The sequence below is a fragment of the Trichosurus vulpecula genome, chromosome 1 (genome assembly GCF_011100635.1).
Source record: "Trichosurus vulpecula isolate mTriVul1 chromosome 1, mTriVul1.pri, whole genome shotgun sequence".
Classification (NCBI taxonomy): domain Eukaryota; kingdom Metazoa; phylum Chordata; class Mammalia; order Diprotodontia; family Phalangeridae; genus Trichosurus; species Trichosurus vulpecula.
The window spans coordinates 307,129,556-307,153,042 of NC_050573.1; the positions used below are offsets into that span (position 1 = coordinate 307,129,556).

Consider the following 23,487-nt stretch of genomic DNA (forward strand, 5'->3'; position numbering starts at 1 on the left):
ATGATCATACAATCAGTAACTTTGCTCAAGTAAGGATTTGAATCCAGATTGGTACCTGATCCGTTATGCCTGCCAATACTATCAAGAATAAATAGGTACATTTTGGTTTCCCAAAATCACATTCACAAGTATTACATGGAAAAGGCCATCTGAAAATGATCCAGATAAACTGTGAACTCAATTTGAGTCAATAACATGGCATGCCAACCAAGGCACTCTTGGATTACTTTAAGAATGACAAAGTGTCCAGAGTGAGAGAGATGATAACTCCCTATTTCCCTACATCAGACAACTCTAAAATCAGGCCATTTTTGGGATACATGTCCAGATCTTGGTGCCACATTTGAGAAAGGACATTGACAGGCTGGGGAGCACCCAGGCAAGAGTGACTTTTATGCAGAGACCTCTCAAGGAAGGGGAATGGGGAGGGTATTTAGACTAGAGAAAACATAAGGGCTGGGAATAAATACTTATTTAACATTTAAAGGTCTGAAATGAGGAAGAGTTTCAGCCCAACCCCAGAGAAGCAAGGATAGAGTTGCAGAGAGGCAGATTTCAATTCAATGCACATGAAAGATGTGTAACAATTAGAGCTCTCCAACGGTGGAATGGGCTACCTTGGTAGAATAAGTGGATTTTTTTTTCACTTAATGCCTTCTAGAAAAGCCTGGATGAATACACTCACTGGGGATTTTATGGAAGGAATTATTGTTCAGATACATATTATACTCTGAAGTCTCTTCTAATACTAAGATTCTGTCACAGTTTATTTGAATTGGTGTTATCACCTACTCCCTAAATTCTCCCCATGTCTGTGTGCAATAGATTTTTGCTAAAGTAGAGAAATGCCAATTTGTAAATGAGAAAAAAAGAGAAGCTCTATTATAGAGCACATATTTGGCCAATGGGGAGATAATATAGAGGCCATCAAAGGCTTCCTTGGAGATGATCTAGTCCAGCCCCACATCTTAAAAAATAAGGAAACTGAGAGGGGTCAAGTGACTTGTCCAAGATCAAAAAAGATAAGTAGCAGAGCCAAGATTTCAATCCCAATCCTCTAACACCAAACCCAGCTCTCTTCCCATTATATTACACTGTTCAATATCACAGTATTCAGCAAAAAAGTAGAAACAAACACTAACATGCTGTTCCACTAATTTAATTTTATTATCAATCAATCAAAAGATATTACTGAATGCAAAGTATATACCTAAACCTGTGCTAGGTAATGGAGGAAATATGAAAAAGCATAATTGCTGTTCCTGCCCTACAAGCTGCATTAAGGGCATTACTTTGGATGATGGATATGATTCTTCTACCTTAGGGGAAAAAACAAAGAAGTAGCAAAAGTAAATGGATTATAAGCAAAGTAATTGCATATATTCATGGAGAAGAAAATTTGCCACAGAAGAGGATGCTGTTGGTTTTGTTGTGCCGGATAAAGAAAAGAAAGGGATGATCAGGGATGAAGGTTGGCAGAATTTGTCCACAAAGGGGCACTCGGAATATTGCAGCATCATCTTCCTCAGCACCTTCTTCATCGACTTCCACATAAGACTTGTGCAGGAACTTGGACAAAACAAGGCCTCCTTGAGATGACATTCCAGAAAAGTCAGCCTTGCCTCCTTCAAAAGCATCCAGTATTCCAAAACTTTGAAGAAGAGATACCATGTCATAATGCTCTGCTAGTTTAAATCTGGGGAGAAACACACCCATTTCTGTTCTCTTCATCATGTCTGGTCTGGTCCAGGTTACAAATTTCTCATAGGTCAATTCTTCTTCTACCTGGAAGACAATGGTTGAAGTCATAAGGTGCTGTTAAAACAGCTAGTTACATTCACACTGCCTCCATAACTGACCCTCCCTCAGGTCACTCCTCCCCAGGGTCAATGACAACTTGCAGACGCAGCTATCCTACCCCTGTGAAGTGGGAGAGCACTTTGGAGAAAGCAAGATAATGGTTATAAGATCACATAGATCTAGGACTGTAAGGCACCTTGGAGTCCTATTGTTCAAACCCTTCTCACTTTGCAGATCAGGAAACTGGAGCTAAGAGAAGTTGTTTGCCCAAGGTCACACAGGTGGGAAGGCAGAGAACTGGGATTTAAACTTGGGTCCAATGACTAAATTAGCACTCTTTCTAATATACCATGCTGCATTGTCTCTAAAGTGAGGGGTGAAAGACCTTGCTGCTCTTTTGTATTCCAAAAATACTGAAGCCAACGACTGTGCTATAAGAAATGAAAAATACAGTGTCAGAAAAACCTTGGAAAACTCATATGAACGAATGCAGAGAGAAGTGAACAGAACCAGGTGAAGAATTTATACAATAACATTTAAAATAAATTAACTTTGAAAGGTGTAAGAACTGCAATGGCCAGAGGACCTATGATGAAGCATGCTACCTATATCCTCAAAGACAGGTGATAGACTTTGGGTGTAGAACTATACGTATAGAGAGATGTAAATGCGCATTTGTACATGACCAATTCTAAAGTTAATGGAATATAAGATTTTCCCTACCCATTAATAGGCCTGATATGGAGCCTTGGCATAGAGCCAATTAGGCTCCAGGCCGCAGGGATTTCCACATCTTTCCAATTAAGTGCTGATTTCCAAGATTCTCCAAACTAAGCCAATCAAGTGCCAAGCCTCTGATTGGAAACAGTATATATTATACTGCTTGGAGGGAGAGGTGTGGGTGGAGAGAGAAGCAGGCAGAGAGAGAAACAGGCAGAGAGAGAAACAGAAAGAGAAACAGACTAAGGGAAGAACTTGCCTAGAGGAACTTGCTTGCCTAGGAGGACTTAAAGAGTGCTTGAGATGTCTGTGCTCCCTGGATTGGTGATGAGTGTCTTGCTAAATTTTGCCTTCTGGCATCCTGATAGTAATGTTCCAAATAAATATTTTGGTTTTGTCTTGGAGGAAAAAGTTTTTTTTTGTATTTTGCGAATCAACCCTGGAAATGCCTATGCATATTCATAACAGTTGCTATGGGTATCACATTGGCATTACACCAATGTAGGAATTTGTTTCGTTTAACTCTGCTTTAACATCTACAAGGACTTTGTGGGAAAGGAGTAAGCAGGAAAGAAAATAGACTTTTGTAAACTGAAAAAGTAAAATAGAAAAATTTTAAAGTGCCACACTCAAAATATTGTCATAGGTCACTTGCTTATGTTGGCATTAGAGGAAAATAAACTGACGAAATGAAGAATATTTAGCACCATGATACCATGATTACTAGGATAGCTGAAAACAAGGAACCTGGCTGGAGCGAGGCTATAACGCAATGGGCTCTTACTCTATCTATCTATCTATCTATCTATCTATCTATCCATCCATCCATCTATCCATCTATCTATCCATCCATCTATCTATCTATCTTTCAGTCTGTCTATCTCTCTGTCTGTCTATCTATCTATCCATCTATCTATCCATCCATCCATCTATCTATCTATCCATCTATCTATCCATCCATCCATCCATCTATCTATCTATCTATCTATCTATCTATCTATCTATCTCTCTATCTCTCTATCTATCTATCTAAAAATGAAGTTAATGGGAAAGAGTTTTCGGGTAAAGAAACCTTACTGTTGTATTTTGCTTGCTCTTTAACATCTAGGTGACATAGTAGATAAAATCCTGGTCTTGGAGACCTAAGTGTAAATCCTTCCTCAAACTTACTCATTATGTGATCCTGGAGAAGTCATTTAACTTTTTTCATCCTCAGTTTCCTCCTCTGCAAAATGGGAATAATATCAAAACTTACTTCATAGGGTTGTTTTGAGGATCAAATGAGATAAAATATGCAACATGCTTTAAAACCTTAAAATATTGTAGAGATGTTAGCTGGTAGCAATTTTTTTTCTATCTCATGTCATTCATAGCACCTGTCATGAAGTAGGCACTCCTTATATTCTTGTTACTGGTTGTTTCTTATTATAGACAGAAGAAATGATAGATATTTCTATGGGGAGTAAGACAAAGAGTGGCTTATTCTGGGATAGACATTTTGATTATGTATTTTTTTAAAGAACCCCCATAAAGCCCAGTTAATTCTCTCTTGGCTTTCAAAACTGACTTTTAGAATGCTTAATCTCTTATCCCCAAATTCAATGGGCCAGTAGCATTATGCATTCTCTTTTCCAGTGGTAATGCTGTTTTTTGACTGCTTGCTTTGTTGACTTGCTTGATTCTAACCAACATAGAACTACTGATTTAGAACTCGGAGAGGATTATATAGCCCACCCCCTTCATTTCACAAGTGAAGAAATGGAAACCTAGAGAGGTCAAGTGACCAGGGCCACACTAGTAAGTGGCAGAGCCAGAATTTAAACACAGATCCTCTGAATCTGGGTGAGGAAACTGAGGTTTAAAGACATTAAATGTCTTCATTGAGAGAAGTAGTGCCATGGTTAGATCCAGAATTTTTGATTATTAGCCAAACAGTACTCCATCTACTACATGAGGCTATATCTCTATAATAAACTGGCAATTGGATCAGATGAGCCTCAAAGAGCAATATAACATAACAATATTTAGAGTTATGTCATTTGATCTTGGGATCATTAACTTACCTTTTTTAAATCAATGTTTTCATCAGGAAGCATGATGATCATGCTCAGCTCCTCACCCACATAGGGGAGCTCCAGGATTTTGGTGGACACTTCCTTTAGGTAGGCCATTTTAAATGCTGCTTCCTTAAACATCATCTGCACTGGCTTTTTCTCATTCTGGTGGAGAAAAGGTGAATGTGAGATTAGTATCAGATTATTCAAGTTGCTAATAAAACTTACCGAAAAGATGCACTTGACTTAAGGAACTCTTTATGATACATACAAAAGAATCATCCTTTTGTGCCTTTGTCCGTAGATGTAAAAAGTGTCATTAACTGCTTTAAAGAATTTTCAACAAAAAAACCTCAAAAAATAGACAACCACTACCTCAACTTCCAGAAAACTAGGCTATTGGCACATAGTAGGGATTTCTTTATTCGGTAAAATTCCATGGAACCCTCTTTGCTTTTCATAACAGAAAGTCCAGGTTTTTCCCCTTTGACAAAATAAAAGAGGTACAATTTTATCTCCCATTTGCCATAACACCTATTTGAGTAAATATGAAACACTTAAAAAGAAATCCTAGCATTGTATCTCCATTTTCCTTGTCATGCCATAAAGCTAGACTTGGTACAGGGTGGAACTGTGTAAAGCATTTAACAAACAACCCATTCCTGTCTCCAATTTGACCACTTATGCAAGACTATAGTTAAGTGTACAGGTAGAGGGAGCAGGATCTGGATGGAGAGGAGAACAGACCCACTGAAGACATGAGAGACTTCTGAGCCTATACAAGTGGGGCTCAGCAGGTTTCTCTGAGGTGGCAATATCTGGCTCATTATAGCGTTGGTTTCCTCCATGGTACCTGTAACCAGAATGGCCTTTGTTTTCTTTGAATGACTCAGCTTACCTCATTGAGCCTCTGGATGCTGTGGCTTGCTCTTCCAGGGCAGGAAGCCCAGAGAGCATGTCAGGAAGCAGAAAACTTCCTGTGTGATGAGTCATGGGGCTGGCTGAGGGGAGGTGTTAATGTCTACGCTAGGGGGAGGGGCCAAGTCAAGAACCAATCGGCCCTGGTCATTCAGGTGGCGCTTGATGATGTCAAAAACTCTATAAGAGGGGAGAGGACAGCTTGAAGATCTTTTTTTCCTCTTCCGGTTGGTATGGGAGCAGCGGCAAGCAAGCGTGACTCTGGGCCAGCCCTTGCTCTCGGGCCGAGCCCAGATGTTGGTAACTATGAATTGTATTGGGTCTGTCTGTTGATATTTGTAACTTGTTTGTATGTTGGTTTTGAGGTTCAGGGTGCTGGTTTGTTTTCCCCCGAACTAAATGAATGTTTTGAACCTCAGGGTGCTGGCTTTTTTCCCCTGAAGTATGTGAATCTGTATTTGGTATATCTCTTGATGCTTGTCTGTATGCTCCCCTGAACTAACTGAATGCTAACTGAATGCTGGTGTTTTCCCCTGAACTAAATGATTGTTGTCTGTATGCTAACTGAATGTTGGATTAAAGTAAGCTGGTCAACCCCTTCACCGTGCTTTCCTTGTTTAAGCAGATAAAAAGAACCTGTGCTTTCCCGGCGTCCCGGCAGCCCCCTGGGTCCCGGCAGCGGGGGAGGGATCTTACACCCCCATCGAAGCTGCTAGCTGGGTTGTTAAAACAGTACCTCTGTTTCAGTGGTCTGGCAGTGATAATCGATATGCCCTGGAGAAGGCAGGAGATCATTGAAACTAGACCAATATGGGCAAGGGGAGATCTCAGACTCTCAGGGTATGGCCATATTTAACCTACCAGGGCCATTATTACCGGTCCCTAGGTCCAATATGGCAAGACTCATTATGTGTACTTCAATTTGAGATCAGGGAAATGTGCCTCTCACAGAGCAGGATCAGAGGAATGAGTGTGCAACACACAGCACTCTGCCCAAATCCCTCCTGCTGCAGAATGATGTCAGGAAATAGGATAGGGCCTAATTTTCTTCACCTTCCCTTTGATAAGCATTCAGTACAAGAAGCTACGAATAGATGAGTCTACAAAATCATCAAATACAGAGTTCTGGAGGGACAGGAGCCAGTTACATAGAATCTGAAGATCCAAAAGAAGTATAGAAAATTATTGTAGTGACCCCTAGAAGTATGCACGTCTTCAGAAGAAATGTGGGAAGCCAAATCTGCAAGAAAAAAGGAATAGAGATAGAAAGGAAAGCAATGAGATGAGATCTTCTAGCCTCTCTTATACAGAATAACTGACCAATTAAAAGGCAGACCATCCCCAGCCCAGCTTAACAATAGAGATAAATTTGCTTGCAGGAAATTGTTCAAGCAATAACTCTGAAGGACAGACAGAGATGTATAAATTCTGGAAAAAGAATGACAGGTCCTAGAAGGAAGGATATTATTATCACAGTAAGGGAGTCCAGGAGGTTGAAACATGGGAATGGCAAGGGACCAACTGTGGGCAATACCCCTGAGGTTGTACCAACCCTTATCTCAACCTCAGAGAGCAGACACAGCAAAGGAGAAGTAAAACTGCTGAGCTGGTGGATGTAGACTGCACCATTCTATGGCAAGTGAAGAACTGACTCCCTTGGAAGGAGGTAGAGATAGTAAGGCATAGGATACCTTGTTGTGATACAAGCCTCTATTCTTCTCTTCCTGTGTGCTTTTCCAGTGCTTCTTTGTGTGTTTGCCTGCATTGTGTATGTCCTTGGGGAAATTGTGTGGGCTAATTGCTACACAAGCTGCTTGCCCAAGGTCTTGGACTCAGAAATTAGAGAAGATCATGATGAGCTCATGTTGTTGATACATTGATACCATGATTAAACACTTTATGGATTGTTCCTTATTCTCTCAGGCATTTTTATATCAGAGATTATAAGATGTTGGAAGTCAGAAGACACAGAACCCTAAAAAGGTCTACACTGTATTTTTTCTATATTATTCATTCATGCCAGTAATCAGAATGTCTAAAAGTTTTCTCCTACCTTTCTGGTTTTAAAAAACATCTCCCTTGTATAGTTGTCCTTAAACTGTTCATTCCACTTCCCTTTGAAGTAGATGCCATTCACAAGGACCAGTCTAGTCAGTGGATCGACTGAAGAGCTAGGTAACATCTCTGCAATCTTACCTTTAAAGAAAACAGAGAAATAATTAAATCAGTGTTTGAAGAAAATACTTTTACAAAAGGGATATGATCTTACATTCAGAGTCAGCAATCCAAATTCAACAATGTTGGAGTCAAAGCCGGATAAAATCATTTATTGAATATCCATTGAAGGCAAAGATAATTTCCCTTTTGTTATTGTAGCCTTGGTACCTAGCAGAGGGCTTGGCACACAGTAGAGGATTAATTTACTTATGAGAGTATTTACTTATGGATTGATTGAGAATTCACGAGTTTCTCAGAGGCAGAGGTTTCCAAATGTAGTGTCTCCCCGGAAACTTTAACCCTTTAATGGTGTTTTTGAAATTTGCCTCATTTCAAAACAATATGGAATATTTATTTAAATGATGCATCTGAAATTTAATAATTTATTGCAAATTTGTGATTTTTTTCTACATTCAAGTTTTGATGACACAATATTGCCTCATGTAACCATATAGTATTGTATTGTAAACAAGTCATTTCATACATATATTCCTGTCAATGCATGCTGGACTTCCCAAGAATGTGAGACACACCAGCCTGCCAACACTTGCTTGTTAAGATCTGGTGGTGGACTTTGTACTAATCAGTTACAACTTTCATTTTGGTTTATTGTTTATTTGGAAAATAATGTAATCACTACAACTTTAACTCTGTTACATAATAGATGAAACATCCTAATGGTTTTTCAAATTTTTCTTCTCTTCTCTTCTTTCCTTATGCTTCCACCACTTCCTTATTTTTATTCAATGTTCCTCAATTGCACCTGTAGCTACCACTGCCCTCCTGGATTGTTGCAGCACCCCCTGGATGGTGGTATCACCCACTTTGGGAACCTATGCTCTGAGAGTCCTAGTCAAGAAGCAGCTTGGGATTTTCAGTCCTCTAGTTAACTCATGGACTGATGATCTTAAGGAAATTACACGTGACTTAGGAAACAAAATGGCAGATAATAGTATAATACCCATCAGAATAAAATATTTTTGAAAATAAAAAATACACATTGGCATACATAAAGTATAATTCAGTGATGATTATTTAGATATTGTGAGATGACTTCATCTTCCAACCAGGACTGAGAGGACAGAGGTCCTAAAAAGATTAATCACATACAAAAGAAATTCATGCTAAGAGATGGTTTGTAAATCTGCTAGTGATGAAACTGTGGGACACCCTAAAGATCATCACAATACTGGGTTATCTCTCTAATTGCGTCATGAAGGCTGAAATGTGATTAATGAAAAAAAAGCTGTGGTCTGTTGAACTGTAGCATGTCCAAGGTAATAACAGAAATCTGGTGGGCTCTACAGAACTGAAGCAAAGGAAATCAAAGGAACTTGAATTTACCAGAGCATATCCAGCACTACTGAGAAAGCCAGTTATCAATTTAATGAATTAATATTCTGATTTAGAAATTACTTTCTTCTGATTTTATGTTAACTTCCTGAAAGAAAATGAGCTGTTTAGATCAAACTTATTGGGTTACAGATGGGTAAAGTGAGGCTTATAGATATTAAATGCATTACTCATGGCCACACACAGTCAAAGGGAGCAGAGTTGGGATTCAAAACTTGTCACCTCAGATGACTATGAAAAAAGAGCAAAAAAGATATTATGCTTCAATGGCCAAACCTTGACAGACATCATGCAACGAGATCAGGATGCTGGGAATGGCTACTGGTCATATAGAAATTTCCCAGCCTCCTACTTGCATCTGACTCCTAGGAAGTTTTGTCCTGACTTTGAGTCAGGTAGAGAGGGCTGGTATATTTTATAAGCTATCCCCTCCCATCCTAAGGGAATGTGCTTAGGAAGAGAACTTGCAATACATCTAGGAGAAAGGAAACCATGAAGGGGCAAGAGTATAAAGAATCTGGAGGTCAGAATTAGTGGCAGGTGGCAGCAACCATGAAGGGAAGGTGCCAGGACCCTGGAGGCTGAAGTAGTATGATCAAATCATAAAGGAGACATGGAGCATAGAACCTGAGACCAGAGTTGGTGATTCTTTATTTCTCATCCTACTTTTTTTGCCTTTATCTTTGCCTAGGGGCCTAAAGTTTGTCTACCTTTTAGTATTTACACTTCTGCTTTGTCTCCTAAGTCAGAAATTGTGATATAAGGTGCTAGCCATCGAAATGATAATCTGTGTGTTACTGTTGAAATGAATCTGAGATGTAACCACTGGAAAGCCTCTCAAAAGGGGAAACTCTTAAAAAAAATTTAAAAGAAGCATCAAAAATTGCAGAATTTGCCAGAAAGGGATCTCTGGTTGTGATTTCAGAGTTACAGAAGAGAGTCATTATCTCTCTCTCTGTCTCTCTCTGTCTCTCTCCTTTTGTCTCTCCTTTCTTCCTTCCTTTCTTTCAACTTCCTAGGTCAGAGAGATTACTTATATCAGAGTTCTTCCAGGTTAAGTGTTCTTAATCCCCACTTTACTTGTTTTTATAGGCACACATATTCTACATGTATCAAACACGTATATATGCATATATACACACATCTATATATCTTTTTCAATATCATTAGCTTTATTTTTAAATTTGTGCATTTTATGAATTTAAAAACACCATTCTGAGGAGTCCATAAACTTCTCCAGATTGCCGAAGGAGTTCGTGGCCAAAAAAAAATCCCTTTTCTAGGCAATGCATCAGTAATGGTAAGAGTAATGAAGGGGACTGGCAGTCATTGCTCTAGCCTCTGCCATTTCTCCCCATATTCAAAAGTCTGATTTGAGAAGAAGGTCTCCCTCCTGAGAGAGAAGAGCCTAAGGAATCACTGGAGAGAAGGCCATCCTCAAGCAGCCAAACCAATCCACAAAAATGTGGGAGATGAATGAGATTGATTGACATGCCTGCTAACCTTGTAGTGCTGCTCTACTGATAAGTAACATTCAATAATTATATATAATCTCATGACTTACAAAACTCTACATATAAATTATACCATTGGACTATGAAATAATATCTTTAGATCCAGAAAAAAAATCCCGGAAATCATCTAGTCAGCCCCTCCTCACATTACAAAGGAAGGGAAAGTGATATCGCTAGTGACAGCAGTAATATTTGAACATAGGTTCTCTTACTTCAGAGTCAGGGTTCCTTCTACCCTAGTCCACTGCCTCTTAAAAACAACCCTGAATTCTTACAGTCAGCGTTTCTGATAAAGGTGTCATTTCTAAAACATATAGAGAACTGAATCAAATTTATAAGAATACAAGTCATTCCTCAATTGATATATGGTCAAAGGACGTGAACAGGCAGTTTTCAGATGAAGAAATTAAAACCATCTATAGTCATATGAGAAAATGCTCTAAATCACTATTAATTAGAGAAATGCAAATTAAAAGAACTCTGAGGTACCACACCATATCTATCATATTGGCTAATAGGACAAAGCAGGAAAATGATGAATGTTGGAGATGTGGGACAATTGGAACACTAATGCATTGTTGGTGGAGTCATGCATTGATCCAACCATTCTGGAGAGCAATTGGGAACTATACACAAAGGGTTATAAACCTGTGCATACCCTTTGACCCAGCAATACTACTACTAGGTCTATATCCTAAAGAGATAATAAAAAAGGGGAAAGGACCCACAAGAACAAAATATTTGTAGCAGCTCTTTTTGTGGTGGCAAAGAATTGGAAATTGAGTTGATGCCCAACAACTGGGAAATGGCTGAACAAGTTGTGGTATATGAATGTAATGGAATACTATTGTTCTATAAGAAATGATGAGCAGGTGAACTTCAGAAAAACCTGGAAAGACTTATATGAACCGATACTGAGGGAAATGAGCAGAACTAGGAGAATTGTATACAGTAACAGCCACATTGTTGGATGACTGACCTTGATAGACTTATCTCTTCTTAGCAATGCAAGTATGTAAAACAACTCCAAAACATTCATGATGGAAAATGGTATCCACATCCAGAAAAAGAGCTATGGTGTCTGAATGCAGATAAGAACATATTATTTGCTCTCTTTTTTTGTTTGTTTTCTTTCTCGTGATTTTTCCCATTGGTTCTAATCCATCTTTACAGCATGACTGATGTGAAAATATGTTTAATGTGAATGTATATGTAGAGCCTATATCAGATTGCATGCCATCTTGGGGAGGGAAGCTGGGAGAGAGGGGCAGAAAATTTAGAACTAAAAAAATCTTGTGGAAGTGAATGTTGAAAACTAAAAATAAGTAAGTACATAATTTTTTTTAAAAAAAGATTTAAAGAAAAGAAATGATGAGCAGGCACATTTCGGAAAAACCTGGAAAGATTGGCATGAAGTGATGGTGAGTGAAGTGAGCAGAACCAGGCGAACATTGTACGCAGTAACAGAAACATTGTGTGGTGACTGACTTTCTTAGTCTTAGCTCTTCTAAGCAATGCAATGATCTAAGACAATTCCAAAAGACTCATGTTGGAAAATGCTATCCATGTCCAGAGAAAGCACTATGGAGTCTGAATGCAGATCGAAGCATACTACTTTCTTTCTTCTTGGATTGTTATTTCTTTCCTGTGGTTTTCCCTTTTGCTCTGATTCTTCTTTCACAACGTGACAAATGTGGAAATACGTTTAATACGATTGTACATGTGTAGCCTATATCAGATTGCATGCCATCTTGGGGAGGGAGGAGGGAAAATTTAGAACTCAAAATCTTATGAGTGAATGTTGAAAATTAATTAATTATTAATTAAAAAAAAAACAACCCTGACAGGCAAGTATAGGTATATCACTGTTTAGAGGCCGCTAGCTGGTGCAGTGGGTAGAGTACTGGGTTTGGAATGAGGAAGACTCCTTTCCTAAAGTTCAAATATGACCTCAGACACTTACTAGTTGTGTGACTCTAAACAGGTAACTTAATCCTGCTTGCCTCAGTTTCCTCATCTAGAAAATGAAGTGGAGAAGGAAATGGCCAAGTACTTGAGTAGCTTTGCCAAGAAAACCCCAAATGGGGTCACAAAGAGTCAGACACAACTGAAAAAATTACTGAATAATAAACCCACTGTTTTACAGAAGGGAAAACTATTGCTCAGAGTAGTTAAATGACTTGCCTATGGTCATATACCCAATAAGTGTCAGAGACAACCTTTGTCACAGGTCTCTCCTGTTTACAAGTTCAGTTTTTTTGTCTTTATCTTTGTTTTGTTTTACACTGTGCTATATTTCCTGGATCCCCCAGGGATGTGATGAATGTTTGGCTGTACCTTGTAGCTCTGTTTGAAAGGGGCAACCAGTCTCTCTATCCACTTTTATAGCAATATTACTGAAACAATCAACATTTTACAAACAAATATAATTTTTGACCTTCAGTCATCTCTGCTATCCAGGCATTTATATGTTTTCTGGACTCCTCTGGGGCCTTAGCAAAGGAAAGTTCTCCCAGCTCCACACTGTAGAAGTTTCGGCAAGTTTCTTTAAATGTCTATGAAGATAAAAACATAAAGCAACATCTCCAGTTACTCAAAAGAGCCTCTCATACGGAGTAAGACTCTAAAAATGATTGTGCACTTTGGGGGAAAATAAATTCAGGTTCTAGGCCCTCATTGGACACAATACACATATATAACTCCTCTTTTTACAGTAACAATATACAGGGATGGATATGCCATACACAGCCAAGAAAAGATACAATGTACCTTGGAAAAGATTTTTTAAAAGCCCAATGTTTAATGATAGCATATTCAGTTTAAGTAAAAATTCACCAGAATGCTCATACTATTGAGGGCCTTTAACCCTTCTTCCCCACAACCTATTTTCATTTCCTCTATTTATCACTTAGTTCAACTTACAGAGAGGAAATCATAAGTATTTTCTCCAAAAAGCTTGTTGGCAGTTCTCAGTGAGTACTTGGTACTAGAGTTGTTCACTTCAGTGAAAAGTGCCTGAAGATCCTTGTGGATGTTCCCACCTCTGTTTAAAGAAAGTACCTGTTAAAAAAAGGGAAACAAATGAAAATTCTTGTCAGCACTGACCTTCTGCCTCCAAAAACCCACCTTCAGACCACAAACCTTGTGATTGAATACCAGAGTATCTTCCTTGAAATGAAAAGGGATAGGTTTTTTTTTAAGAAGTTAGAGGACTTAATCCATGCCAGGAGAGGGACACTACTTAACAAATCCTTTATTCCAAGAAAAAAAAACAGAGTAGGAGATAAATAGGAGCTAGGACAAAAAAGTTCTGGGGCAGATGATACCAGATTTGGAAAGAAAGAGGTTTCCTTTGCAAAACTGCTCAAATTCATGTTACTTTTATCAGTCATTGTGTTCCTACTTTAGCCCAGCCTTACTACTCAGATAGTGGCTAGTGAGATAACTACATGTGCTTTGTGGGAAGACTAATATGTACATTATAGGTTATTTGGTCTATGTTACAGTATGAGATAAAGTAAAATTGTCTTGATTTTTTTTCCTAATTAGAATGAAAATTAGAATTTTAACCAGAATTGTTCTCATTTGAACAATTCCGTGTCCTGCCATGTAATACTCTCCACATAATTTTAGAAGTATTTTCTCTGTGTAGCCAGTCTTTCACTAATGCCTGGTTGTGTTTTGTGTGTGGCTGCATATGTGCAAGGAAATGAAATTCTAGATTAGTCAAGAGAATACTGAGCACAACATTATGTTTTGTGCCTGTGCTTTGTATCAGGGATGGAGTTGGTGCCAGAGATTCTTGGGGGAAAGACACAGAGAAAAAAGCAACAGGCATGTATGAGAAGCTGGTTCTCCAAGAGGTCCGTGATTTATAAGCTAGCCTGGCTAGAGACTTCTAGAAAGAACCTCCTTGATGGAGATGAGACTCTCTCTCATGGTTTGAGATAGGGTCTTCTCTTGTCTCCATCTAGAGATCTCATTCATGCTTGTATATTTTCTGGTATATTCTAATCTGTAGAACTCATACGCTTTCTGCTTGTTTGGATAAATGGAGTTTTACTCTTTGTAAGGAGTAAAAGGAGCTAAGCTGGTGAGTGTAAACTAAGCACTCCCTATCATGCCTTTCAAGAGCAACCAGGGAAGGAGCTTTCCTTCAGAATGAAGATTTGTACTCCTAGACTAGACCACAATAGATAATGGAGGGGGCAGAGAGATATAGTTCTAGACTGATACCCCTTTCAGAGATAGGTGAAGAAAAGAGTTAGCACCTCCAACCTTGGCCCTTCTTCTGCTCTCCTCAAGGTAGAAACTGCAGTATTTCTTAGACAGGGTAAGCCAGATTCTAAAGATCTCTATGCATGGGATAGTCTTTTTTTCAGTCATTTTTTTCCCTACCTTTCTATCAGCCTCTAGCTGAAGAGAAGAGCAGTTAAGATTTGAAAATAAGAAATGGGTTAGGTATAAGATATATTATTTCAAACTATCTTGAACAACAAATATACACACATATATGTGTGTGTATATATAATATTTTATATATGCATATTATGCATGATTACATATTTGTGTATATATATATGTATGTACACATCTATACATATTTGTGTATATATATGTATGTGCACATCTATACATACACATGCACATATGTTTATCTATCTTTAAGACTGTGAATAACTCAGGCCACTTAAGGATTGGTTACAGGTGGAGAGTCTAGATTATGTGGTATAGATAGTGGAGTGCTGGAGCCACCTTGTATTGGCTTATGAAAGCTTAAAAACCAACTACTAAATTTTCAATGTGAGAATTTCCACCTCAGAAATTGGCAGAGGCTCCAAATTAGGGCTTGATTTACTGTTTTGTTGATTGCTGGCTCTAGATGAATAAACTAATGGAGAAAATTGTAATAGTGCTGATTAATATTAAAAATATGTTGTGCTGGGAGAGCTGGTTGTTCATCATTAACCAACACATCCTTGGTCCTGTGGGACAAGAACTGTCTCCAGCAATGACCTGGAAGCTGAATATGCCCAGATTGCAAGTTTTAAAACTTTTGCAAAGGCAACAACGTCCTACATGTCATACAATCTAGGAAGAGAAATAGTTCTCCAAAGTGGTAAACCTCCCAGATAGAAAGGAGAATCATTCTAATGATTTAAGAGCTTTGTTTTTACAGAAGTTGAGGTCAGTTGGATCATAGATGTACAGTTGGGATGAAACATAGAGGTCAGGGAGTACAAATCCTTCATTTTACAGATGAGTACTCTGCAGTGAAATAACTTTCCCTTTAGTATCAGAGCCAGTACTCAAACCCAGGCTCTCTGACTCCAAATCTACTGATTTTTTTTTTCATTGTACATTGGAAATTGACAAAGACTCAGATTTAGAAAAATTGACTATATTCATCATGATGACATACTTCTTTTTGTTTATGTTTGGAGACCTCCCTCAAGCAAACAATCACTTTGAAAGTTGTTATGGTTCAATGTGAAATGGGAACATGTGTTTGAATATGTGTGGGTATGTCAGTCCACCGTTTCTATGTGTGTACATCAACATCTCAGGGGTGGGGCAGAGGATTACAACTCCCTTTAGCAGTGAGCAAGAGTACATTTAGGAATCTTGTCAGGCATTTGATACCTGTTATGCCTCAGGAAATAGGATCATGGATGATGCTCTCATATATCTTAAATCTTAGAGCTAGGAGGGTACTCAGGGGCCATATTTTTGTATGAGAGGAAACTGAGCTACATAGAAATAACTGACTTGTCCAGGGTTACACAGACAGCAAATTTAAGAGATGGCTTTGAAACCCTTGGCATAAGAAAAAGAAAACCCTAATGAAATTATAATAGATTAGGGGAGGAAAAAAGAATGACCATGCATTTAACTGGATATTCATTTATATTCTGTATTTTTGTTCCAATAGAATTTTGTTTTAGTCTAGAAAGTTTCAGCTCATATCCTTTGTACCCATGATGGACTATTAAACTGAGATACAGGCATTCACACGAAATTTTGTATAATTGGACATTGACTGAAATAAAACTTATTGACTGAATAAATTTAAAAGATCTAGCCACCTATGATTCTTCAAGCTGGAAGAGTAATGGTAGGAAGCCCACTGCCCTCAGAGAAATTGCTATATCAACACTGACTGGGCTGGTTCAATGACAACTGGTGAGAATCCTGAGAGGGTTGGATGAGGAAAGGTGAGATTTCAGAAAGAACTTGTGTACAAGGTCTTTTTTGGGGTGCTCAGGAGAGAGACCGAGAAGCCACTTTTGAGGTAGACTAGCCACCATATGGTATAATTCTGATGACATTCTGAGGATTGCGAGGTTACAATAAAGGAAGTGTATTGGACATGCTAAATGGATGGCTATGGCCGGATTAGGTTGGAGAGGGATTTATGTTAATTGATGAGAGATTGCCAGGGTCATGAAGGGATACTCTATAAAGATTATACCTAAGGGGTGGTCAATATGGGCTATGGACAGGAGATCAGCCTAATGATAGAAGAGAGAGCAATGGAGTGACCCTGCCTCTGACAAAGAATAAGCATCATATTTCTGAGGAGACACTACAGGGCACACGACAATGAACAAGACAATGGATCCTGAACTGTTCCAAATGGCCAAGTTGATGTTTGTATGGGAGTGACAGAAATGACCTTCAAGTAGTTAAATCGGCATATGGCAAGTGGCCCCTTCCAGGGCAGAATAATTGCTTCTGGAGAACCTTTAGAGAAAAGTAAACACTGAATTTTGTTCAGTCTTCTGACTTCATTATTTATGTGAGTGGCACCCTTATATACCTACTCTCTCTGTCCTCTCCTTGATGTATCAGAGGTCTTTGATTAACACATCCTATTGATTCTATTTCTACAATCTCACTTGTATTTGTCCCCTCTTCTCTATTCCCATTACAATGCGCCTGGATATATTACTTTCTTCCCACTTCCACTCTTTGCTGTTTGCAATTCATATTTGGTTTTCACAGCAGAACTTACTAGAAACCTGAAATATTTCTTAAATGTTTAAATTCATGAAATTAAAGGAAAAATGTCTTGTTTACATGCAAATATACTTATCTCTTATAAAGCCAGAAGAAAAAGGTGGTCCCTAGTCTTGCAGTATTGATTTTTTAATGACAAACTGTGTGTTTCTGGTCTTATCCAAGTCTTCAAGGTCACTAGGCAGGAAAGGGCACTAAATAATTGCTTTCAAAATCAGTCAGAAATGAAGGAAGAAATCCAGCTATCTCACATCTTCTTTTGGGACCAACAAACATACCTTTATGATCTGGGCTGCTGTGTTTCCTTTGGCGCCTAGGAAAAGCATGCCAAGGGCAGATGAGATGCTCAGGGGAGAAAAAACCACATTTTGTGAGTTATCTTTTTCACTCAATTTTTTCAAAAGGTTAATGGCAAAGGGACCATTTGCTTCAGAGAGGGAATCCATAATGGAACCTGGAAAAGATCACAAAAGGTCATGCTACATGTTGTTGTTTTTGTTCAGTCATGTCCAACCCTTCATGACCTCATTTGGGTTTTCTTGGCTGATACCGGAGTGGTTTGCCATTTCCTTCTCCAGCACATTCTATAGATGAGGAACTGAGGCAAACAGAGTTAAGTGACTTGCCCAGGGTCACACAGGTAGTAAGTGTCTGAGGCCAGATTTGAGCTCTAGAAGATGGGTCTTCCTCACTCCAGGCCTGGCATTCTATGCTACATTGATGCACAACTTATTTCATCTTTATTCTTGGCAGTTAATACTGGGATTTACTCAATGAACAAAGATTTATTTTAATTATAAAAAGAGATGAGCTCAAACTTATTGCTCTTTTATTAAAAATATATTCTGAGGAGCTAGAGGTAGATGGTCTTTAAAAATTATCTGGTCTTCTTCCAAATTCATAAGTGAGGAAACTGAAGGGAGGCAGAATGTCCTCTCCAAAGTCACACAGGTGGCAGAACCAGATTCCAACCCAGATCTTTCAGCTCTAACCTCAATGTATTTTCTAATATTAAAATCTTTGTGCTATTTCCATGATGGCAGCTGCATATATTTCTTTATGTGAGGATAGCCTCCAATTCACAAAGGAAGGACCTAGACCCTCTGTACGTCTACTTTTCTACGAAAAGAGAGGCCCTGACTTTCCTTCCCTACCTTTCTCATTCTTCAGTTTCTTTTTTCAATATTTATCCATCCCCACCAAAAAACATCTTCGGACTGGAAGCTCACTTCTAGCCCTGGAACTCTGACTCTCTGTCTCTTGGGGCACTTTCCTCAGATTGAATGACTCCTTCCAAATCCTCCATTACAGAAGGGTGCCCAAGTCAATCAATGAATTAAAAAACATTTATTAAGTACATATCTTGCTAAGTGCTGAGGATTCAAAAAGAGGTAAAAGACAGTTCCTGCCCTCAAGGAGACTATAATCGAATGAGGGAGACAACATGTAAACAGAGACAAAGCAAGATACATACAGGACAGGTGGGAAATAACAGAAGGAAGGCAATAGAATTAAGAGAAGTTGGGAAAGACTTCCTGTAAAAGATGAGATTTTAGTTGGGACTGAAAGGAAGCTAGGGAGGTCTGTAATAGGTATAGATGAGAGGAAGAGTGCTCCAGGCACAGGGGACAGCAAGTGATGGAGTGTGTTCTTTGTGGAATGGTCAGGAGGTTAGTTTGTGGAAAGTTAGGAGGGGACTAGGTTATGAAGGGTTTGGTGTGTTAAACAGAGCATTTTGTATTTGATCCTGGAGGCAATAGGGAACCAATGAAGTTTACCGACTGAGGAGAGGGAGGACATTGACATACTCAGACCTGTGCTTTAGGCAAATGACTTTAATGACTGAATAGTGGCTGGATTGGAGAAGGGAGAGACTTGAGGCAGGCAGACTCACCATCAGGCTATTGCAACACACCAAGCATGAGTTCACTAGGGCCTGCACTAAAGTGGTAACAGCGTCAGAAGAGAGAAAGAACATATTCTAAGGTGTTACGAAGATAAGATCATCAGGCCTTGGCAACAGCTTGGGTATGGAGGTTGGTGGAGGAGAGCTAGTGAGGAATCCAAAATGACCTCTAGGTTGAGAGCCTGAGGGACTGGGTGAATGCTGTTGCTCTTGACAGTAATAGGGAAGGTAGGCAGAAGGAAGGGTTTAGGGGGACAAATAATGAGTTCCATTTTGGACATATTGAATCTACCAGACAGCTCTTTCTTCATTTTCCACCAGGCTGCATTACTCTGCCTTTCTTCATCATTTTCCTGCCCCACCTTGGTGACTTCAGCCTCATCCCCTGCTTTTCTGCTTTTTTGATATGTCATCTTGTCTTACCCATTAGAAGGTTATCTCCTGGAGGGCAGGGACTGTCTTTCATTGTGGTTGTATTTGTATTTCCACATTCAGCACAGTGCCTACCACAGTATTTAATAAATGTTTGTCAGTGCACTGACCATTTAACTCCAGCCTCTTTTTCGTTCTTGCTTTCTGCCCTCTTTCACATATGTTACTCTTCCAAATTCCCTGCTGATACTTCCAGTGGAATCAAACCCCTACAGGGAGCACTTTTTAATAGGGAGCAGAAAACTGCCCTAAAGGGAACTCTGTCTTTTAGACCAGTAAAGTCACATTAGTGCCTGGGTGGAGATTGGCTCCATGTCCTGACAGATTTTCAGCCTGGGATGGCATAGGAAGCAGGTGCTGTGTCCTTTGACCAGCAAGCAACTGCTCAACCAGTTCAATAAACAAGTGTTTATTAATCACCTATTACGTGCCAGGCATTGTGCTAGAAACTAGGCATACAAAAGAGAAAGTTAAATTATCCAAGAGAAAGTGTGCATGTGGGGAGAGAGAGGGAGGGAGGAAGGGAGGGGAGAGGTCAAGAAAGGACTCATAGAAAGTCATACTTGAGCTAAGATTCAAAGGAAATTAGGGATGCTTAGAGGCCAAGATGAGGAGGGAGTATAGTCTTTGCATGAGAGACAAACCAGACAAAGGCAGAAAGGCTTTAAATCTAGCCTGATATACAGCATTGCAAGATGCCCAGTTTGACTAGACCATAAAGTCTGTGAAAGGAAATTTTACACACTATATCTAGAAAAGTAGGTTACAGTCAGGTGGAGAAGAGCTTTAGATACCAAACAGAGGAATTTGAATTTGATCCTAGAGGAGATATGAGTCATATATACAGTAAATATGTGTGTGCATGTGTGTATATATACATATATATTTGCATGTATGTATGTATGTGTGTGAGTGTGCACGCTCGCGCGTGCGTGTAGCATATGGCAGTTAGGTGGGGCAGTGGATGGAGTGTCAGGATTGGAGTCAGAAAGACTCCTCTTTGTGAGTTCAAATCCAGCCTCAGACAGTTCCTAGCTGTGTGACTCTTGGGAAGTCATTTAACCTTGTTTGCCTCAGTTCTTCATAAAATGAGTTGGAGGAAGGAATGGCAAACTACTCTAGTATCTTTGCCAAGAAAACCCCGGATCAGATCATGAAGAGTTAGACCTGACTGAAAGTGACTAAACAACAAGAACAAAAAGGAAAATATAACTCTATCTATCTGTCTGTCTGTCTATAGATCATATTGTAGAGATATGATGTCTTCCCATCTCCCTAATAGAATGTAAGCTCATCGAGATCAAGGATTGTCTCATTTCTATCTTTGCATCCCTCATCTCTAGTACAGTGCCTGGTACATATTAAGTGATGCTTGTTGATTGATTAGTTGAAGAGCTGCTTGCTGGTGAAAGGACAAGGAATTCTATATCATGCCGGCTTCCCTCTTCAGTCCCAGAGCTGGAGCTCTGTCAGTCCATGGGCCACATATTTGTCCATAATAAGTCTGGAGTAGGGACAGTGAGCTAGCAAACCTCTGCTATGTCACTTTGGCAGCTGTGAGGCAGATGGACTGGAGTGGAGAGGAATTTCAGACAGTGAGACCAATTAGGAGACTATTGTGAGAGTACAGGTGAGAGGTGATAAAGACCTAAGCTAGAGGGGGTGGCTATCTAAGTAGAGAGAAGGAGATGGATGTAATACATATTGGAGTGGTAAAATGGGCAAGACTTGTCAGCAGATTGGATATACAGCATGAAGGAAAGTGAGGAGGTAAGTCATGGTGACTCTAAGCTTGAGAACCTAGTTTACTGGAGGGATATTAGTACTCTAAAGAGAAAAAGGGAAATTAAAAAGGGGCGGACTGGAGAGGGAAAGGAAGATAATTAGTTCTGTTGCGGAGCCCTTCAGCAATCTGTTGTGATGCATAAATTCATTTGGGACATTCTGACTTCTCTCAGTATGCCTGCAATCTGACTCAAACTAGTTTCATTCCTAGCTAGATCTTGAAGGACTGCTTATGATGTCTGCTACCAGGGAAGACTGGCCGCACCTCCTGGAATCAGACATTCCTAAACAGAAATGCTTTCAAGGATTCTTTGAGAACAGCACCTTTCCCATCAATCACACGTTTAATTGGCAAAATGCCTTCTTGGTTAGAAGGAACTACTAGTTCCTGAGGCAACTTTGGGAGTCACCCTCCCCCTCTCCCCCATGGTAAGGACTCATAGCCCAGGACCTTCCTGTCAGGACTCTAGATGGTGACCCAGGACTCCTTAGCCATGTGATCCAGATGTAGATAATTCCTCCATTGGTGCTGATCAATTGCGGTAATATTGGATAACTATTGAGACTTACCGATTGTGACACACCTATTGAGGCTTACTGATTGTGGCATAACTGTTGAGATTTACTGATTGTGACATTAGTATTGGGATTTACTTATTAAGACCTATAGTTATTGTTCACTTACTGATTGAGACCTTTATTATTAATAATAAATACTAGTTATATACATACATATACATGTACATATATATGTATATATATGTATATGACTTGAGACTCTGTGTCATTTCTGAACCAATCCAAACCAAAACTAAATTAAGCTGCCGCAAATAAGGTTGCTTCTCAACACAACGGTACAATGTGAATGAAAGTCCCACATTGCACAAGTGTTAGTCATACAAGTGATTTTTGGCAACCACTGTTTGCATTCATGTTTTTAATTCATGTCTTAAGATTTGTACAATAAACATGTGACTCATGTAGTTCAAACAAAGAATGTTTGGCTCAGTTACCTCTTTTTAAATTAAAAAAAAAAAAGAATTAAGAAGAGAAGACATTGAAAAAATAATCCCAGATGGCTATTTGGCAAAGCAAGAGAGGCTATGGAAATGAAAAGGGGAAAACAGACACATTTCTTTTAGGACTAAGAAAAGGCAACAACAGCAAGAAAACATGTTAGGATTAGTGGATGGGGTACAATCTTGCTGGGTGAGATCACGGTCAGAAAATGTTATCCTTCACAATAGACCAGCTCCCACACTTTACGGATGAGGAAAAGAGGTCAAAGCGGAGAAGCTAGTTGTACAATGTCCCATAGCTATCACATAAAAGACACCAAAGAGAACAGCTTGTGATTTATGCTCTATATAAGCAGGCATCTTGACTCACCACCCAGTGCCTTGAGAAGGAGCTTTACTGTAGCGTAAAGAAAACATTAAACTTCTGAATGCTACTTTCCAACTGGGTCTGCTAAGGAACTTTGTATGCATTTTGAGACATACCAGCTAAATTATATAACTCTCACAAATAATTAATCAGAAACCTTCCTGTTAAGGAAGAAGCCTTCCTTTCTCTATATAGGCATTGCATGTTTTTATTTGTTTGTTTTGCTGAATGTTTAAAGTATTCTGGTTTCATGAGACGATGATGATAAGTTTCTGGAAGACTTGTCTCCTGGGGCTTTCTGGGTAATTAGTCATTGATAAGAATCTGGAGAAGTGTGCAGAGCTGCCGAAGTGAGCATCAGATATTGGGCTCAGAGAATGTC

At 39.2% G+C, this 23,487-nt stretch overlaps 1 protein-coding gene across 1 annotated transcript; it reads right to left on the minus strand.

The window, feature by feature from the left end:
* Window positions 1-1,333: 1,333 nt before the first annotated feature.
* LOC118858624 (serpin B6-like) lies at window positions 1,334-23,176 on the minus strand. Its single transcript, XM_036769209.1, has 7 exons — window positions 23,161-23,176; window positions 17,875-18,050; window positions 13,499-13,636; window positions 13,014-13,131; window positions 7,546-7,688; window positions 4,584-4,739; window positions 1,334-1,785 (listed from the first exon to the last, which is right to left on the minus strand). Exons 2-7 carry the CDS (start codon window positions 18,040-18,042, stop codon window positions 1,384-1,386), a joined length of 1,125 nt encoding a protein of 374 aa, XP_036625104.1. The 5' UTR covers window positions 18,043-18,050; window positions 23,161-23,176; the 3' UTR covers window positions 1,334-1,383.
* Between the last annotated feature and the right edge of the window lie 311 nt (window positions 23,177-23,487).

Bases quoted from the DNA above. Each gene is read 5' to 3' on its own strand.
- LOC118858624 (XM_036769209.1), bottom strand. From the start codon at position 18,042: ATGGATTCCCTCTCTGAAGCAAATGGTCCCTTTGCCATTAACCTTTTG. The intron at 7,689-13,013 runs GTCAAAAATTAT...TTTTCTTTAAAG, and splicing joins GATAGCAGAGATGACTGAAG to GTAAGATTGCAGAGATGTTA. The intron at 4,740-7,545 runs GTAGGAGAAAAC...TTTCTCCACCAG, and splicing joins TGTTTTTTAAAACCAGAAAG to AATGAGAAAAAGCCAGTGCA.